Source organism: Daucus carota, chromosome 7, assembly GCF_001625215.2.
Source record: "Daucus carota subsp. sativus chromosome 7, DH1 v3.0, whole genome shotgun sequence".
Taxonomy (NCBI): Eukaryota; Viridiplantae; Streptophyta; class Magnoliopsida; order Apiales; family Apiaceae; genus Daucus; species Daucus carota.
In genome coordinates this window covers 38,711,020-38,725,557 of record NC_030387.2, presented here as the reverse complement: position 1 = coordinate 38,725,557, position 14,538 = coordinate 38,711,020, and the positions used below count along the sequence as shown (strand labels likewise).

The 14,538-nt window shown below is 35.1% G+C and overlaps 2 protein-coding genes across 2 annotated transcripts; one reads left to right on the top strand and one right to left on the bottom strand.

Moving 5' to 3' along the window:
• Nucleotides 1–347: 347 nt before the first annotated feature.
• LOC108196606 (hydroxyproline O-galactosyltransferase GALT6) lies at nt 348–4,499 on the top strand. Its single transcript, XM_017363959.2, has 7 exons — nt 348–1,550; nt 2,480–2,712; nt 2,795–3,085; nt 3,184–3,312; nt 3,399–3,572; nt 3,816–3,923; nt 4,013–4,499. The coding sequence occupies exons 1-7, from the start codon at nt 707–709 to the stop codon at nt 4,220–4,222; spliced, it is 1,989 nt and encodes a 662-aa protein (XP_017219448.1). The 5' UTR covers nt 348–706; the 3' UTR covers nt 4,223–4,499.
• Nucleotides 4,500–6,037: 1,538 nt separating this feature from the next.
• Nucleotides 6,038–13,652, bottom strand: LOC108193468 (DDT domain-containing protein DDR4). Its single transcript, XM_017360133.2, has 12 exons — nt 12,938–13,652; nt 12,747–12,857; nt 12,011–12,097; nt 11,884–11,921; nt 11,721–11,802; nt 10,095–10,201; nt 9,739–9,895; nt 8,533–8,625; nt 8,256–8,379; nt 7,559–7,601; nt 7,108–7,299; nt 6,038–7,015 (listed from the first exon to the last, which is right to left on the bottom strand). Exons 1-12 carry the CDS (start codon nt 13,313–13,315, stop codon nt 6,274–6,276), a joined length of 2,154 nt encoding a protein of 717 aa, XP_017215622.1. The 5' UTR covers nt 13,316–13,652; the 3' UTR covers nt 6,038–6,273.
• Between the last annotated feature and the right edge of the window lie 886 nt (nt 13,653–14,538).

The following is a 14,538-nucleotide window of genomic DNA, read 5'->3' as shown; positions in this document are numbered from 1 at the left end:
TTTAATCCATTTTATGTAATGTCGATGATTTTTATGACCATGATGGATTTTGGGGAATTACTCAATATATTTTATGTTTTTTGAAATTTCATAATAATTTGTGAAAATTTAAATTATTATATTTTAATCCTATGTATTTTATATTTTATTTATTTTCTTTTGTATATAATCTGCTATTTTATATTAAATATGTTTTATAAATTATTATTTATCTATTAAATTTTCAAGTGAATGCGTCCATTAACACTCGATTCATTAACACACTATTCGAAATAATGTCGACCTCATTTCTTACTATTTTGAGTCGATTTTTTTATCCTCATTTATCGACTAAAGGATGATTAACCAGGAAAATCATTTCTCAAAAAGGGAAAGATTGAGAAAAGTAATGGGCGCTGAAGGTTACTTTTTACAAGTTTTTATCAATCTCAACTGAAACAGAAGAGAATCAACTCCAAGTCATCACCGACCTAAAAAAAGCTTACAACCATTACACACATCTCTCTCCAGTACACATCTCTCTCTCTCTCTCTCTCTCCCCCTCTCTGTCTGTCTGTAGTTGTAATTTCCCCAAAAAAGCCTCTCTCTATCTCTCTCTTCCCCTCTCTCTCTTTATCTCTCTCTTCCCCCTCTCTTTCTCCTTCATGGTCACAATCACCACAAATTAATGCATTAGGGTTTTAAAGTTGTGATCTTTTCAAGACCCATGAAGACCAAGAGGCCCAAGTTGGACTTATTCAACTCACTGAGTCGCCAGAGATCGTTTCAAGTTCTTGTTTTTATTGGGGTTTTGTATATGCTCTTGGTGAGTTTAGAACTGCCCTTTGTGTTCAAAACTAGGTTGAGTTCTGGGAGTCAAGATGCCTTCAACGACGTCGTTTCAAAGCCCTTTATTCTTCAGAGCGAAGAGGAGTTGCAAGAAAAAGAAGCCCCAATTAGACCCTTTAATCTGCCCAGAAAGGTATTGAATCAATCTTTGTATGGTTATGATTACAGGTCGTTGTCAAGATTGAATTTTGATGGCATTGTTGTAAATACTAGTAGTAAAGATGGGTTCTTGGGGCTTCAAAAGTCTGCAATTGAGGCTTTTGACGTTGGGAAGAAGTTTTGGGTTGAGTTGAATTCAGGGAAACTTGAGGTTCTTGGTAATAATACTGCGGTGAATAGGACTGAATCTTGCCCTCATTCGATTTCACTTTCGGGTGCTGAGTTTGTGGAAAAGGGGAAGATTATGGTGATTCCTTGTGGGATGACATTGGGATCACATATAACTCTTGTGGGGAAGCCTAAACAAGCTCATCCGGAGCAAGACCCGAAAATTTCTTTGTTGAAAGAAGGGCAGTATGTGATGGTGTCCCAGTTTATGATGGAGTTGCAGGGTTTGAAGACTGTTGATGGGGAGGACCCACCAAGGATATTGCATTTCAATCCTAGGTTGAAAGGCGATTGGAGTGGGAAGCCTGTTATTGAGCAGAATACTTGTTATAGAATGCAGTGGGGATCAGGGCTTCGATGTGAAGGTTGGAAATCACGGGCTGATGAAGAAACTGGTGAGTTTATTTATAAGGCCTTACTTTTGTTCTTTTTGTAATGATAACTTGTTTTTTTCTCCATAATTTTAATGATTGGTTTGGTATGAGAAAGTGACAGAGATAAATTAGGAAGTTTATATTGACAATTGTAGTGAAGTACATAAGTAAGTTTATATCACATGGTGTATTAGAAAGTAGTTAAAATGTCAAATTCCTATAATTACGTTACAAGCAAAAAAAAAAAAATCATCACATTGTCTGATGATGTTCATGGTTTGTGGGATCGGAGAGATCAGAACAGAACTTTTGGATTTTGTAACTACCATTTCTGGTTGGTTGAAATTCTGGTTTTTCTTTACATACAAAGGGTTCCTTACCTACAAGAGATGGTTTTTAACTGGACATCATTTACTCATCTGTTTATCGGCTGTTAATTTTGTTCCTCTTTCTCTTCTGATGCAAGTTTCTTGTCTGTTCATGTTAAATTGAAATCAAGCAGAATGGATATAGGGGGTGTTTGGAAGTTAGAGGTTTGGGGTAAAATTAGAGGTTTGGGGTGTTTTAGAGGTTTGACCATTTCAATCCGCTAATGTTAGTGTTTGGTAGTTAGCGGATTGAAATAGAGGTTTGGGCTCAAAAAGCTAATTTTCAAAAAGCTAGTTTGAGGAGCTTTTTGGGTTAACGGTTTGGGTATGTGTCACAAAAAGCTCATCAAACAGCTATTTACCAAACAGTTTTACAAGAAACCGCTAATTCAATCCGCTAGTCAAAACATCTATCTAAATCAGCTAGTCAAAACATCTAATTCAATCCGCTAACAGCTAACCGCTAATTCCCAAGCAGGGCCATAATCTGTTTGATAGATCTAGTTAGTAGAGATCCTACGCTTGTTGCCTATTCTTTGACCGACTCTGACCTGTTCAAGTCACCTTCTTTTGTATTTGCAGTTGATGATCAGTTGAAATGTGAGAAGTGGATTCGTGATGATGACAATCACTCTGAAGAATCGAAAACAACATGGTGGTTAAACAGGTTAATAGGGCGAACAAAGAAGGTGACTGTAGACTGGCCTTACCCTTTTGCAGAGGAAAAGCTATTTGTCTTAACATTAAGTGCAGGCTTGGAGGGCTACCATGTCAATGTTGATGGAAGACATGTGACTTCTTTTCCTTATCGTACTGTGAGTTGCATTTTATATAACCTATACGCTATTGTTGCTGTGGAATGTGGGTTTCCTTATCGTTCTTTGCTGATGTTGGTAGGGTTTTGCACTCGAGGATGCCACAGGACTGTCGCTTAATGGAGACATTGACATCCACTCTATATTTGCCGCATCCTTGCCCACATCGCACCCTAGCTTTGCTCCTCAAAGGCTCCTTGATATGTCAAATAGGTGGAAAGCTCCAGCTCTTCCAAATGGGCCTGTTGAAATGTTTATCGGTATTCTTTCAGCAGGCAATCATTTTGCTGAAAGGATGGCTGTGAGGAAGTCTTGGATGCAGCATAAGCTTATCAAGTCTTCGAATGTAGTCGCTCGTTTTTTTGTAGCACTGGTTAGTATATTTATTTGTCTCTCTCTTTCTTCTTTATACCTCTAGAACTTTTATTAGTTTATTAATATTCCAGATTTCAATTACAATTGTCTTGACAGAATGGAAGAAAGGAAGTGAATGTCGAGCTGAAGAAGGAATCAGAGTTCTTCGGTGATATTGTCATAGTACCCTACATGGATAATTACGATCTTGTCGTGTTGAAAACTGTTGCCATTTGTGAATACGGGGTAAGCCCTAGGTTATAGTTGCCCAGAGAGGTGGTCAGGTAAATTTGATTAGAGATCTCTTATGTTTGGAATTTCTGTTTGTTCAGGTCCGTACTGCAGCTGCAAAGTACATCATGAAGTGTGATGATGACACGTTTGTTCGAGTTGATGCAATCATCAAAGAAGCAAATAAAGTAGCCAGTGATAGGAGTATGTATATTGGAAATATCAATTATTATCATAAGCCCCTACGGTATGGTAAATGGGCAGTGACGTATGAGGTACCTACTTCCCATTTTTTATAATCGCCTGAAACAATATAATTATTTAAATAAATAAAGAATGTGGCCTTCGAACATTGCTATAGAGCATGTACAATAGTTTCCCGGCACGATTCTTTCTTTTCAGTGTACACTACCTTAGAATATCTCATTAGCGTGGTTGGGTAAATAGTTTATGAATATGAAGCAATTGTCTGTCGAAAGTCTCATTTTCTTTTTTTTTTTAATCTTATATATGGTTAGGAATGGCCGGAGGAAGACTATCCACCTTATGCAAATGGTCCAGGATACATTCTTTCATCAGACATTGCAAACTTCATCATTTCCAAGTTTGAGAAGAATAAACTTAGGGTACCTGATAGTAACTCTACTTCCCGCAGACATATTCATGTGATTTTTTTTAAGTGTCTGAAAGATATACGATTTGTGTTCCTATGCAGTTGTTCAAGATGGAAGATGTTAGTATGGGCATGTGGGTGGAGCAGTTTAATAGCTCAAGACCGGTGGAGTATATACACAGCTTGAAATATTGCCAATTTGGGTGCATCGACGACTATTATACAGCACACTACCAATCTCCAAGGCAGATGATGTGCATGTGGAACAAATTGCAACAACATGGAAAACCGTTGTGCTGTAACATGAGATGACACATAGGAGCATGGGGTACCCGAAGAATATATCAAAGAACATCTACAAGTTTTTGCTGTGCATGAACATATTTTCTGGAGATGGGGGCTAGATAGGGGGACTGACACAACCCCGCGTGAAAATTCTTTCATTAATTTTGCTTTCTAGGTCCTATCCGTCGATATTCCAGAAAGATGAAACAATTAGCATACCTTATACAACTCTTAGCTCTGTAATATAACTTGTAAGCACAACTGAGAGAAGGGTATTAAATAGAGGAAGTGGTTAACATTTTTATTTTTTGTTGTACTCCTCATCGTACCCAGCTAGGTGACTGGTATTACAAAGTGAATAGGTGAAGTCTTTTTGGGGTAACCATCTTGTGAAAGATGAATGTGTTAGAAGATTGCATTTTCCTTGATGTTCTATAAATGTTTATTTTGGATAGCTTAACATCATTATAATAACTATGAATCTAGACCTGATTTTCACTCATGCAACTTTGTTGAGCAAGAATACTATAAAAATTAAATGACATTATTATACCAAAATATACAAGTACACTTCTTTATAATAATAATAATTTAAAATAATGTCGGGATCAAGAAAATATAAAATAATATGTTAGTACCAAGATCAAGAAAATATAAAATAATAACGTTGGTACCAAGAAAATATGTTAGTGAGTAAAAATATATCATTTTAATATTACTTTTTTTGTTCCACTCATGTTTTTATAATTTTTCTTTGCTTAACACGCATTTTAAGATATATTTTAATTTCAAAACTTATTTTAAAAATTCTCTTTTCATCATAAAAATTTAAATATTTAATTCTTGTTTATAAACTATACTTAAAAAAATTTAAAATACATTTACATAGGCTGTAAACAAACCGAGTTAGTTGTTAAGCCACCTCGACTCGACTCGTTGACGAGCTCGAGTTCGAACAACCAATAATGTTTAAGTTTAATGAGTCGAACCGAGCTTTTTAGTTGTTCGACTCGACTCGTTAGATACTTCGACTCGGGTTCGACTCAACTCGAAAAAAAATGTATTAGAAAAAAGAAATTTTAATTTTAGACTTTGATTTTAGCTTTTTTATTTTCAATTTTGCAATCAAATTTTTTCAATTTTTTAAAATGTATTTTAAAAAATTTAAAATACATTTACATAGGCTGTAAACAAACCGAGTTAGTCGTTAAGCCACCTCGACTCGACTCGTTGATGAGCTCGAGTTCGAACAACCAATAATGTTTAAGTTTAACGAGTCGAACCGAGTTTTTTAGTTGTTCGACTCGACTCGTTAGATACTCCGACTCGGGTTCGACTCAGCTCGAAAAAAAATGTATTAGAAAAAAAAAATTTAATTTTAGATTTTAGCTTTTTTATTTTCAATTTTGCAATCAAATTTTTTAATTTTTAAATTGTGTAGTAAATATACAAAGACAATTGTCAAATTTTGAAAAAAAATAGAAATTTTATTGATCAGCTCGGATCGATTCGTTAAAAACTCGAACCCGACTCGATTTGTAACGAACTCGAGTTCAAACAAAAAAAAATCGATAAATTAATGAGTTTGGCTCGACTCGAACTCGGCTCCACCTGTGACTTGCATATACATGTTGAGCTCGAGGGCATGAATGAGATTATTGTCTTACTGACTATTACGTAGATTCAAGTATAATAATATTGGTCAAACAGAGAAAAATTATAGTCTAGCCCTATGCTTTTTGTCACTCACTAGCAGAACCAAAATTATAAAATTATGAACGAACCATGAAACTTCCACCAGCGAAAATGCACTGGGGAAAGAAAAAGAAAAAACCCTTGCAATTGGTCTTGTAGGAAACTTTAAAAAACAACCAATGTTACATAATTTCCCGACATTTCTTTGGCAAGTAATTTCTCAGTTATATATTGCCTGTCATGGTCATAGATAAAACATGCAGGCAGGCAGTTGCCAAAATTTTGGCATGGAAGACCTATTTAACTTTTACTTCCATAATAGTGGACCAAAGTCCGTATATTATCTAATAATACAAACAGCTTTCCAAGAGAAGCCTTACGACTTACAAGTTGTCAGTATCCTCATCTTTCATAGTTGAATTCAGACCGTCGTCAAACCCAGGCCCTGGTGCAAGTTCATTAAGATCAAGAAAACGCCTTTGTTGTACACCTTCCGACTCATCTTGATCTGTGCTATGACCTTTTGTAGGTACTTGGTGTTCTGTTTCTACAGCATTGGGCTTCTCTTCAACAGGTGCTTCACTTTTCATCTCCTGGTATTCATCATTGTCTTCTGTATCTTCACTTCCTCCCATCGAAAATTCTGCAGATTCAAATTTATTGGTGTGCTTGTCTTGTGCATTCAATCCCTCCCGTTCTAGGCACTCGTATTCTGAATCTGACCCATCTAATCGCCTATAATCAATACGGTTTCTGGTGGCCCTTCTACTACGTCTTAGACCTGATTGGATATCATGAACTGACCTCGACTTTGATTCCCTCCTAGATTGGCCTCGTAATTTCTTCAATCTTGGACGCTCACTGCTATCCTCACTAAGACTCAAAGATTCATAATCTTCTTCTTCCTCTTCCTCTTCAGCACGTTCTCCTTCCCAATAATACTCTTCATCTCCTTCAGAGCTACTGGTTATTTTCTTCATATCTTTCCGTTTCCTCAAATAATCTTCGTCATACACAACCTCTCCAACTATATCATTGTCACTGTCGAAGCCTGCCTCTTGATCTGAGACCGCTTCTACAAACTCTCTTTCTGAATATCGTTGAGGTCTCTGCCTACGCCGATTGCTGCAAAAAAAAGTTCCCAATAGTTGCAAGTTTTTAAACTGAAGAAAAAAGGAACAAAAGCATCACAAGAAAGTAAGAAGAAATGAATGTACCTGCGATCTAATGGTCCAGAATTATCTTCGTAGTCACTTTCAACATAATTAGGAGATTTAGGTGATAAAGCATTGAATGAATCACGCTGAGGATTTTGTGAACGGCCGCCCAGTCTACTACTGCCATTTGAAGAAGAATTATGTCTTAAACCCTCTCTTCTGACGGGATGTTCAGAAAATGGTTGTTTTGTTCTGCGCAAGAGATATGAATTAGATAAATGTCAGTTCATGTCAATATGTTAGTGCCAGTTTTTTAAGAGCATCATGAGTTCACGACACACTTAGCACTTGCCATCACAATTTAATTCAAAGTTGTCAGTATTTACTATTGAAGAAACAAACATGTAAATTCGAAGTCATATAATGTTTGCTTTTTGTCAACCACAGATGCAAGTAAAAAGTGACTAGAGGTAAAACGGATAATTTATTGGAAAAGTGAGAAGAAACATACTTTGTTGATTTGATAGCTTCATTTATTGATCGGTCATAATCATCTGCAACATATAAAAGATTCATCAAGGAATTATCAAATATTAAAAAGCCGGTATGTAATCTAACATATAGGAATATAAAGATATGCAAGATATTGTTGTAATTTATGATATTATCATAGTAACATATCTGGTTGGCAGAGACCAGTGTTATTAAAAGCGCGCATATGCGAGATGCGATGCAATGTGCACCTGAAGTACATCGCTTCGGAGATGCGACGCGCTCGCTTTTATGTGTATCGAGCGCTTATGCGCAGTTCAAAAGCGCAAGATAAGCGCGCTTTTATTAAAATGAGTAATTTTAAAAGGAAATGGGTAAAAAAAGACAGCTACGGATCTTGTAGCAACTGACACTAATAGATACAAACCAGATATACATACAAGAACGAGTTAAATGTCTATTTACTATAAATTAACAAAATTCTACTTATATATCATTTATATATGTATATTTATTTGTCTTCGATGAATCAGCGCATTTCGCATTGCGCATTTCGCATTGCGCGTTGCGCTTATGCTCCACGGGGCCTTTGCACATATCGCATTTAACAACATTGGCAGAGACAGAGAGACACCTTAACCCACATATTCTTTAAAAATACTAAGAATCTGTGATAAAATTCGAAGAGAAAAAAACCCACTAAACGAGAGCCTTACCAAAAGTATATGATACACGTTTTCTACCACGAAGGGAATGTCCAGGTGCAAGCCCATTCACACCCATCATATTATCAAGAAGAAGAGCTTCTCTATGTTGTTTCTTCAACATTTTCTCCTTTCTCTGCACAAAAGACAACCACCAATGTACAAATATGATCACCCACACATATATACTGCACAATAAGATAATAATAATAAAAAAAATTTTAAAAAAGTCTACCTTAATAACAATAACTTCAAACATAATAATCAGTACTAAGTCACAAAAAAATACCTTGTGGACCTTCTCAATCTCAGGAAGCATGTCATTATGTAACTTCTTTCCAACAGAACACTCGTTTCTGTTTTTGCTTGCTAAAAGCTTCTCCTGAGACAGAACATTGCCTGTCAGGTAAACAGCACAAGAACCAGAAAACAAAAAGAACGCACATATATCTATCAGCTGAAAGGGCAAACTATAATTTCATAGATGAATGTCATAATCCGAAAGCCTGCCATCAAGACCTAGATAGATCTGCTCCCTTCAAATAATTACAAGCCTCGCACAGGTTGAACACCAAAGATCCAAAGATCTAAGTGGACTTCGATTGAGTAGTCGAGAGACGTATAAAATTCTAACTAAATGCTCTAAACTAATAACTTGGTCTAAATTTTCCAGTTACTACTATAGAATCCATGGATATGGTTAGACAGAAATAGTGATACTGACCCTTTGCAGATCTGATTTTGACCTCTTTTCACCTATATTTTATTTGTGCTATATTTTCTTCTATTAATGTAGATGAACATCTTTCCTCTAAAATTCTGGATTCTGTTAAATTGTTGACCTTTGGGCTTTGGCTAACAGAACCCTACTATACGTTTGTCTAAACCAATTCTTTTATTCAGGTTTTGAGTTGTACATGCGACATACTCATTTCCATATACATGTCCTAATGCCCAAGGTTGTATAACTTGTTGACCTTTGGGCTTTGGCTAAAAGAACACTACGACGTGTTTGTCCAAACCAATCCTTTACTTCAGGTTTGAGTTGTCCATGCGAAGTGCAGACTCATTCCACATATATGTCCTAATAGGTGCATTTGTGATGCTAACTTGTGTTATGTGCAGATATTTTGGTGAAATTTTATCAATGGGCACCGCATATACGTGTTAGTTTGTGAAGTTTAAATTGCAATACATATTAGTGAAAGATAAGTATACTGCAGAAATTGGTAGCAATTACATAAAGGAGGCAGGAGTTCATATATAGGGTCGCCAACAACATTCTATCTAAACTTTAATATTCCTTAAACGTCCTAATATGATAGTGAATAAAGTAAAATGAATCCAGCAACATGAACTATTATATCCGACAGATGTGTTCTCAAGTGTATTTGCTCACACAGAATTTCTTGTGAGTTACAAACAAGCCAAGAAAGGTCAAAAGTCAAAACAGCAAAATTTACAAAGACCACGGGATTAAGCGAGATAAACTTACAGAAACGTCTTGAAATTCATCTAAACTGGTTGCTACTGTCTCCCACTGATAACACGAACTAGAAATAGGTTGTACACTTTTTCCCTTCCCTTTCGTCAACTCAATTTCTCTAATTTCTCTGTACAAACGATGACCGATGACTGGATCATCTTCATACCTAAACATATGAAGATAGTGAAATATTAAATACCCAAAAATGTACAATTTATATCAAACCTATTCTAATCAATGGTGTTCCATTTACCAAGCAATGACATTTTTGTACACATTTTAACATAACAACAGGATAAAGCAGATTGGTAGAAGATGACCTGAAAAAGAACCTTAAAATAAATGTGAAAAGCATAAGGAATTACCAATAGGAGATTCCACGAGAATCACCGCCAATACGTTCCTTACGGAATACTGAAAGCTGAACGCCATGCTTTATTGAATTATCTATATAGCTCCGTATGTCTTCTTGCTGTGAAATAAGAAAAACTATCAGTTAAAACTAATATTAAGTTGGTTTATATACCATTTTCACTATTCGCTACCGTCTACAACACCTTTATATGTTTTTATCACTTGGATAGCAAAGTACTAGTTGACCCACCGACAGAGTTACGGTCTTACCAATAAAAGACGATCCATTTTCAAACTTATACACATATCTCATATTTTCTGTTTGGTTATTGCACTTCGGACCTCTTATAGCCTCTATATATAATTACACTAATAACTACAATATTTATATTTAGTCTGTTTTGAATATATGACTCTGATAGAATTAATAAAAAGTGATCAGTTAATAATGAATTCCTCTTTGTTACAAAGAAATGTACACATAATATACACCTATAGTTACCCGGACTCAGTTACAGGGGTTGGACACCAATGCACATCCAAGAATCAGATTCTTAGTTTAAAATATTAGATTCTTGATTATGGATCCGAAATTGGGCATGCGTGAGGGGACTCGGCGTGTAAGCTTACTTTATATAGACTGTGCATTTATAGAAATAGCGTCTACTACACACATTATAAAATCTACAACACACAAATGTAAACAGTTAAAAATATGTATGTTAAACTGTAGCATAGAGTTAAAAGAAAAACACAGAAACAAGTTATCCCTGAACCTTGCTCTTTATAAAAAGTTGCGAGGAGACCTTTTATGTTAATTTATCTTGGGATGCTGAAAAATAAAGTGTTGGAATCAAATCCCAATCCCACACCATGTCATGTTCAGTGGGCACGAGTGTGACAACAAACATAGAGAATTGTATGCGCACACAGCATAATTATGTCCCTGGAAAATACTATGGAAAGACAACTCAAAGCTAGTAATATATAATTCTGTTTCTATCTTTATTTTTACCTGGAAAAAAGGACAAAGCTACTTATCTATTGACAGACCTTGAAAGATTAGACAAATTTATGTGTGGCTTGAAAATCATAGTTTTACAAACTTCAATGTTTGTTTCAACAAAATTATAATTTCAGAACAAAGTTTGCCCTTTGCCCTTCTCATACAAGTTAGCTTTTGCTCATGCGAGCCCTTCCTTCACGATCTCAACTCAGGTGAATTTTTTTAGTTAACCTGCAACCCCAGGTCCCTTAAATCTGCATGGTGCTCAATTAACCTCCTTTTTATACTTTAGATACTTAGATTATACCTCAATATTCTTGCAACCTAAGAGACTTTGTATATATTTATCTTCTTTCCAGCAGTGGCTTGGAAATTCACTACTTTCTTTCACAATTCTTATAATTTCCCATATCTATTTTCATATATAAGCTCTTTTATATAAGCACCAAAACATTGCAGCAATATTTATCATTTTGTTTTATAAAAATGATTTTAAATGGACCATTAACAGTGGAAGATATCAAGCACAACAGTTAATAATGCCTCCATAAAGAGAAGGCCGGATATACACGCCGTAGGAAATAGTTATAAGGAAATCATACATAATTAAAAAAAAAAAATTATTAAGTACCTCGACACGAATATCACACAAGGCTTTTAAAATCACCACCCGGACACCGGGATCAAGTTTATTATATGCTTCAACCTCAGATCTACCAAATCAATGCAAGGAAACCTTGTCACATATTAAATCCAAAAAAATCTAAATGTTTAGATATATGCAAGATACTCACCCATGAGATGCAATTATTGGTAGCTCCCCATCGGCAACCTGCGTACAGGAGCAACCTCATTAATATCCATAATAGGATCAGTAGGGAAATAAATTAGGAGTTAAGTTCAAGAATCTCAAGTATTTACCCAATGCCACCATTGCCTTAACTTTCTACAAAGAACAGTGACCCAAGTATTGTGTCCAAGCGTCATTCGAGCAATAGGTGGGATAGCCTATATTATGGACATACAGATTGAAAAAAGAAAAGAAGCAATTAGAATATTCACTACACAAGCTAGTAGATAGACTATTGAAGAATTTACATTATGAACATATAAATGCGGTACAACAAAATCTTTTCACAACAAAGTCTAATAAGTCGTAATCATTAATGAATGGGCTAACAGATTTGCCTATTTTATGCGGCACAGTCAAAAGTAATTATGGTATAACAGAAACGTAGCAAGGTGTCAGCAGAAGAAAGAAAATTTCATCCTTTTTGGAACTGCAGGAGTTCACAGTCCTAACAAATATATGGCCAGAAGTCTTTACCTTAAAAGTCGTTAGCTGAACAGCATCGTAAAGAAACTGATTTTTATGAGCATTAAAGTGAAAAGTAAGAAAATTCATAGACTTCGAAAATTTGAACACATAAGATCTGCATTGCCTTTTGCAACTTTGATGTGGTAAACCACATCCTAAACTAACAATAACTACATGCTTTCTATATGGACTTTACAACAAAGAAATGTGGACAGAAACAATGTAGCTTCACATTATAATGAACATGCAATATTAATTAAAAGCAAGTACCAAGAAGAGCATGCATTTCTACATCACAAGGAAGCACATTCAAATAAGCTAATGGACAAAAACACCAACCTTCAACAAAGGAATGTGTATATCAGCCAAAGTATTATTCGGTGTAATCAAAGCCGTTTCAAGCTCCTCAATCGAGAACTCCACTTTGATATTCAAAAGCGGCCTAAACACCTACAATCACAAACACACATTACCACCAAACAGCAAAATTCAACACAAAAACTTTAAACTTTACACTAAATTCAGCTCACATTCAAAAAATTAAGAACCGAACCCAACTCCCACATTGACCTAATACTCCACCGCGGCAGCTGAGAAAGTGTTGGCTCCGCAACCAACGGTGTCACAATCTTACTACATTGCTCGTCCTGAGGCGGGGACTGATCCGGAGACTCCTCCCTACACAAAGACCTCTCCTTTCTCTTCCTACTCTTCTTCCTCTCACTACCACAATCTTCCTCCACCTCATAAACCTTCAACGCAGCCCGAAGCGTACAAGCTCTAGCAGGCCTCACTCTCCTAACCACATCACTCCCATTCTCATCACCATCACCACTCAAATTCTTCTTTTTCTTGGTTTCTTGGGAATTGGGCTGGCTTGAAAAAGAGTCTTCTTCGATTTTAGACATGATGGGGTCTCTTAAAAAAATCAAAAAATCATGGGTTTGCGCTCATTTGAAGAAACTCCCCCTGTATTACAAAGCTTCAAGAAAGTGGTTAGGGTTCAAGAACATGAAAAAGATGAAATTTTTACAATGATTTGTGTGCCCAAATCGAAAATAACGATTTGGGGTTTTGCGGGGAGGTGATTAAGAGAGAAACGAATGATTTGATTTGATTTTGGCGAGATATATAATGACCGTTGAACAAGGAAGGAGATGAAACTAAAACTGGGTTTCGCAAAGATGGGACTTTTTAACTGCTATTACAACTAATTTTAGGGCAAAGAAGGCAGAGTTTGGGGGTCGCGTCTTTTCACAACAATAATAATAATAACAATAAGTTTTTTTCCTTTTTAAAATTTCCTTTTTATTTATAATTTACTAATTTGTGATGAATATGAATATTTGTTTTGATTTTCTGACACGTTTTTATTTGGTTGTGGTTGAAGCGTTTTAGTTACGGTAAAGATATCAAATAGCGTAAGAATTGAAGTATAACTTCATGGCTGTAAAAACCGATGACAAGCGAAACGAGTATTTTATATTACTTTTCTAGTCAATTATTATTAATAATAATAATATAATAAGTTAATAGTAAATTTTGAAAATCACTAATTAAAATCAAAGTAAATCTTAAAAAAATTATTGAGGTGAATTTAAAAGAGTATTTGACAATGTATTGTCACTATCATCAACTATAATTAATAATGTTCGATTGATCATGAATATTTGAAATTTTATGGATAATCAGAACGAACTTAAGCTAAATATTACTATCATCGTCAACTATAATAATAAATATATGTTACCTGCGAATATTCGAAAATTGGTGAAAACTCGAGTTAAATATAGGCGATTATTTCACATTATTGATATCATCAATTATAATTAATAATAACCAGCATCTAAACGAGTATATCATAAATAATGAAGATCTATTAACCGAAGATATTCGGATGATCAATCGATTGGATCGAATTTTAATAAGTACTTCGCTTATTATTACTGTCGACTATAATTAATAATGATCTATTGACTACGGATATATGAGATGTATATAAATGAGTACTTGATATTATTGATATCTTCTACTGTAATATGTAATAAAAACATGTATGTTTATAAATATTCGAAAATAGGTTGCCAGTCAAATTTATTTCAAACTAGTAGTTAATATTATTAATGTCATC

What these genes read in the sequence shown, in the direction of transcription:
- LOC108193468 (XM_017360133.2), bottom strand. Translation starts at nt 13,315, where the DNA reads ATGTCTAAAATCGAAGAAGACTCTTTTTCAAGCCAGCCCAATTCCCAA. An exon ending in AGATTGAGAAGGTCCACAAG is followed by an intron (nt 8,380 to 8,532) that starts GTATTTTTTTGT and finishes TCTTTTGTGCAG; the next exon opens with AGAAAGGAGAAAATGTTGAA. An exon ending in GAAGCTATCAAATCAACAAA is followed by an intron (nt 7,300 to 7,558) that starts GTATGTTTCTTC and finishes TCTCTTGCGCAG; the next exon opens with AACAAAACAACCATTTTCTG.
- LOC108196606 (XM_017363959.2), top strand. Translation starts at nt 707, where the DNA reads ATGAAGACCAAGAGGCCCAAGTTGGACTTATTCAACTCACTGAGTCGC. An exon ending in CTCGTTTTTTTGTAGCACTG is followed by an intron (nt 3,086 to 3,183) that starts GTTAGTATATTT and finishes TTGTCTTGACAG; the next exon opens with AATGGAAGAAAGGAAGTGAA. An exon ending in TTGCCATTTGTGAATACGGG is followed by an intron (nt 3,313 to 3,398) that starts GTAAGCCCTAGG and finishes CTGTTTGTTCAG; the next exon opens with GTCCGTACTGCAGCTGCAAA.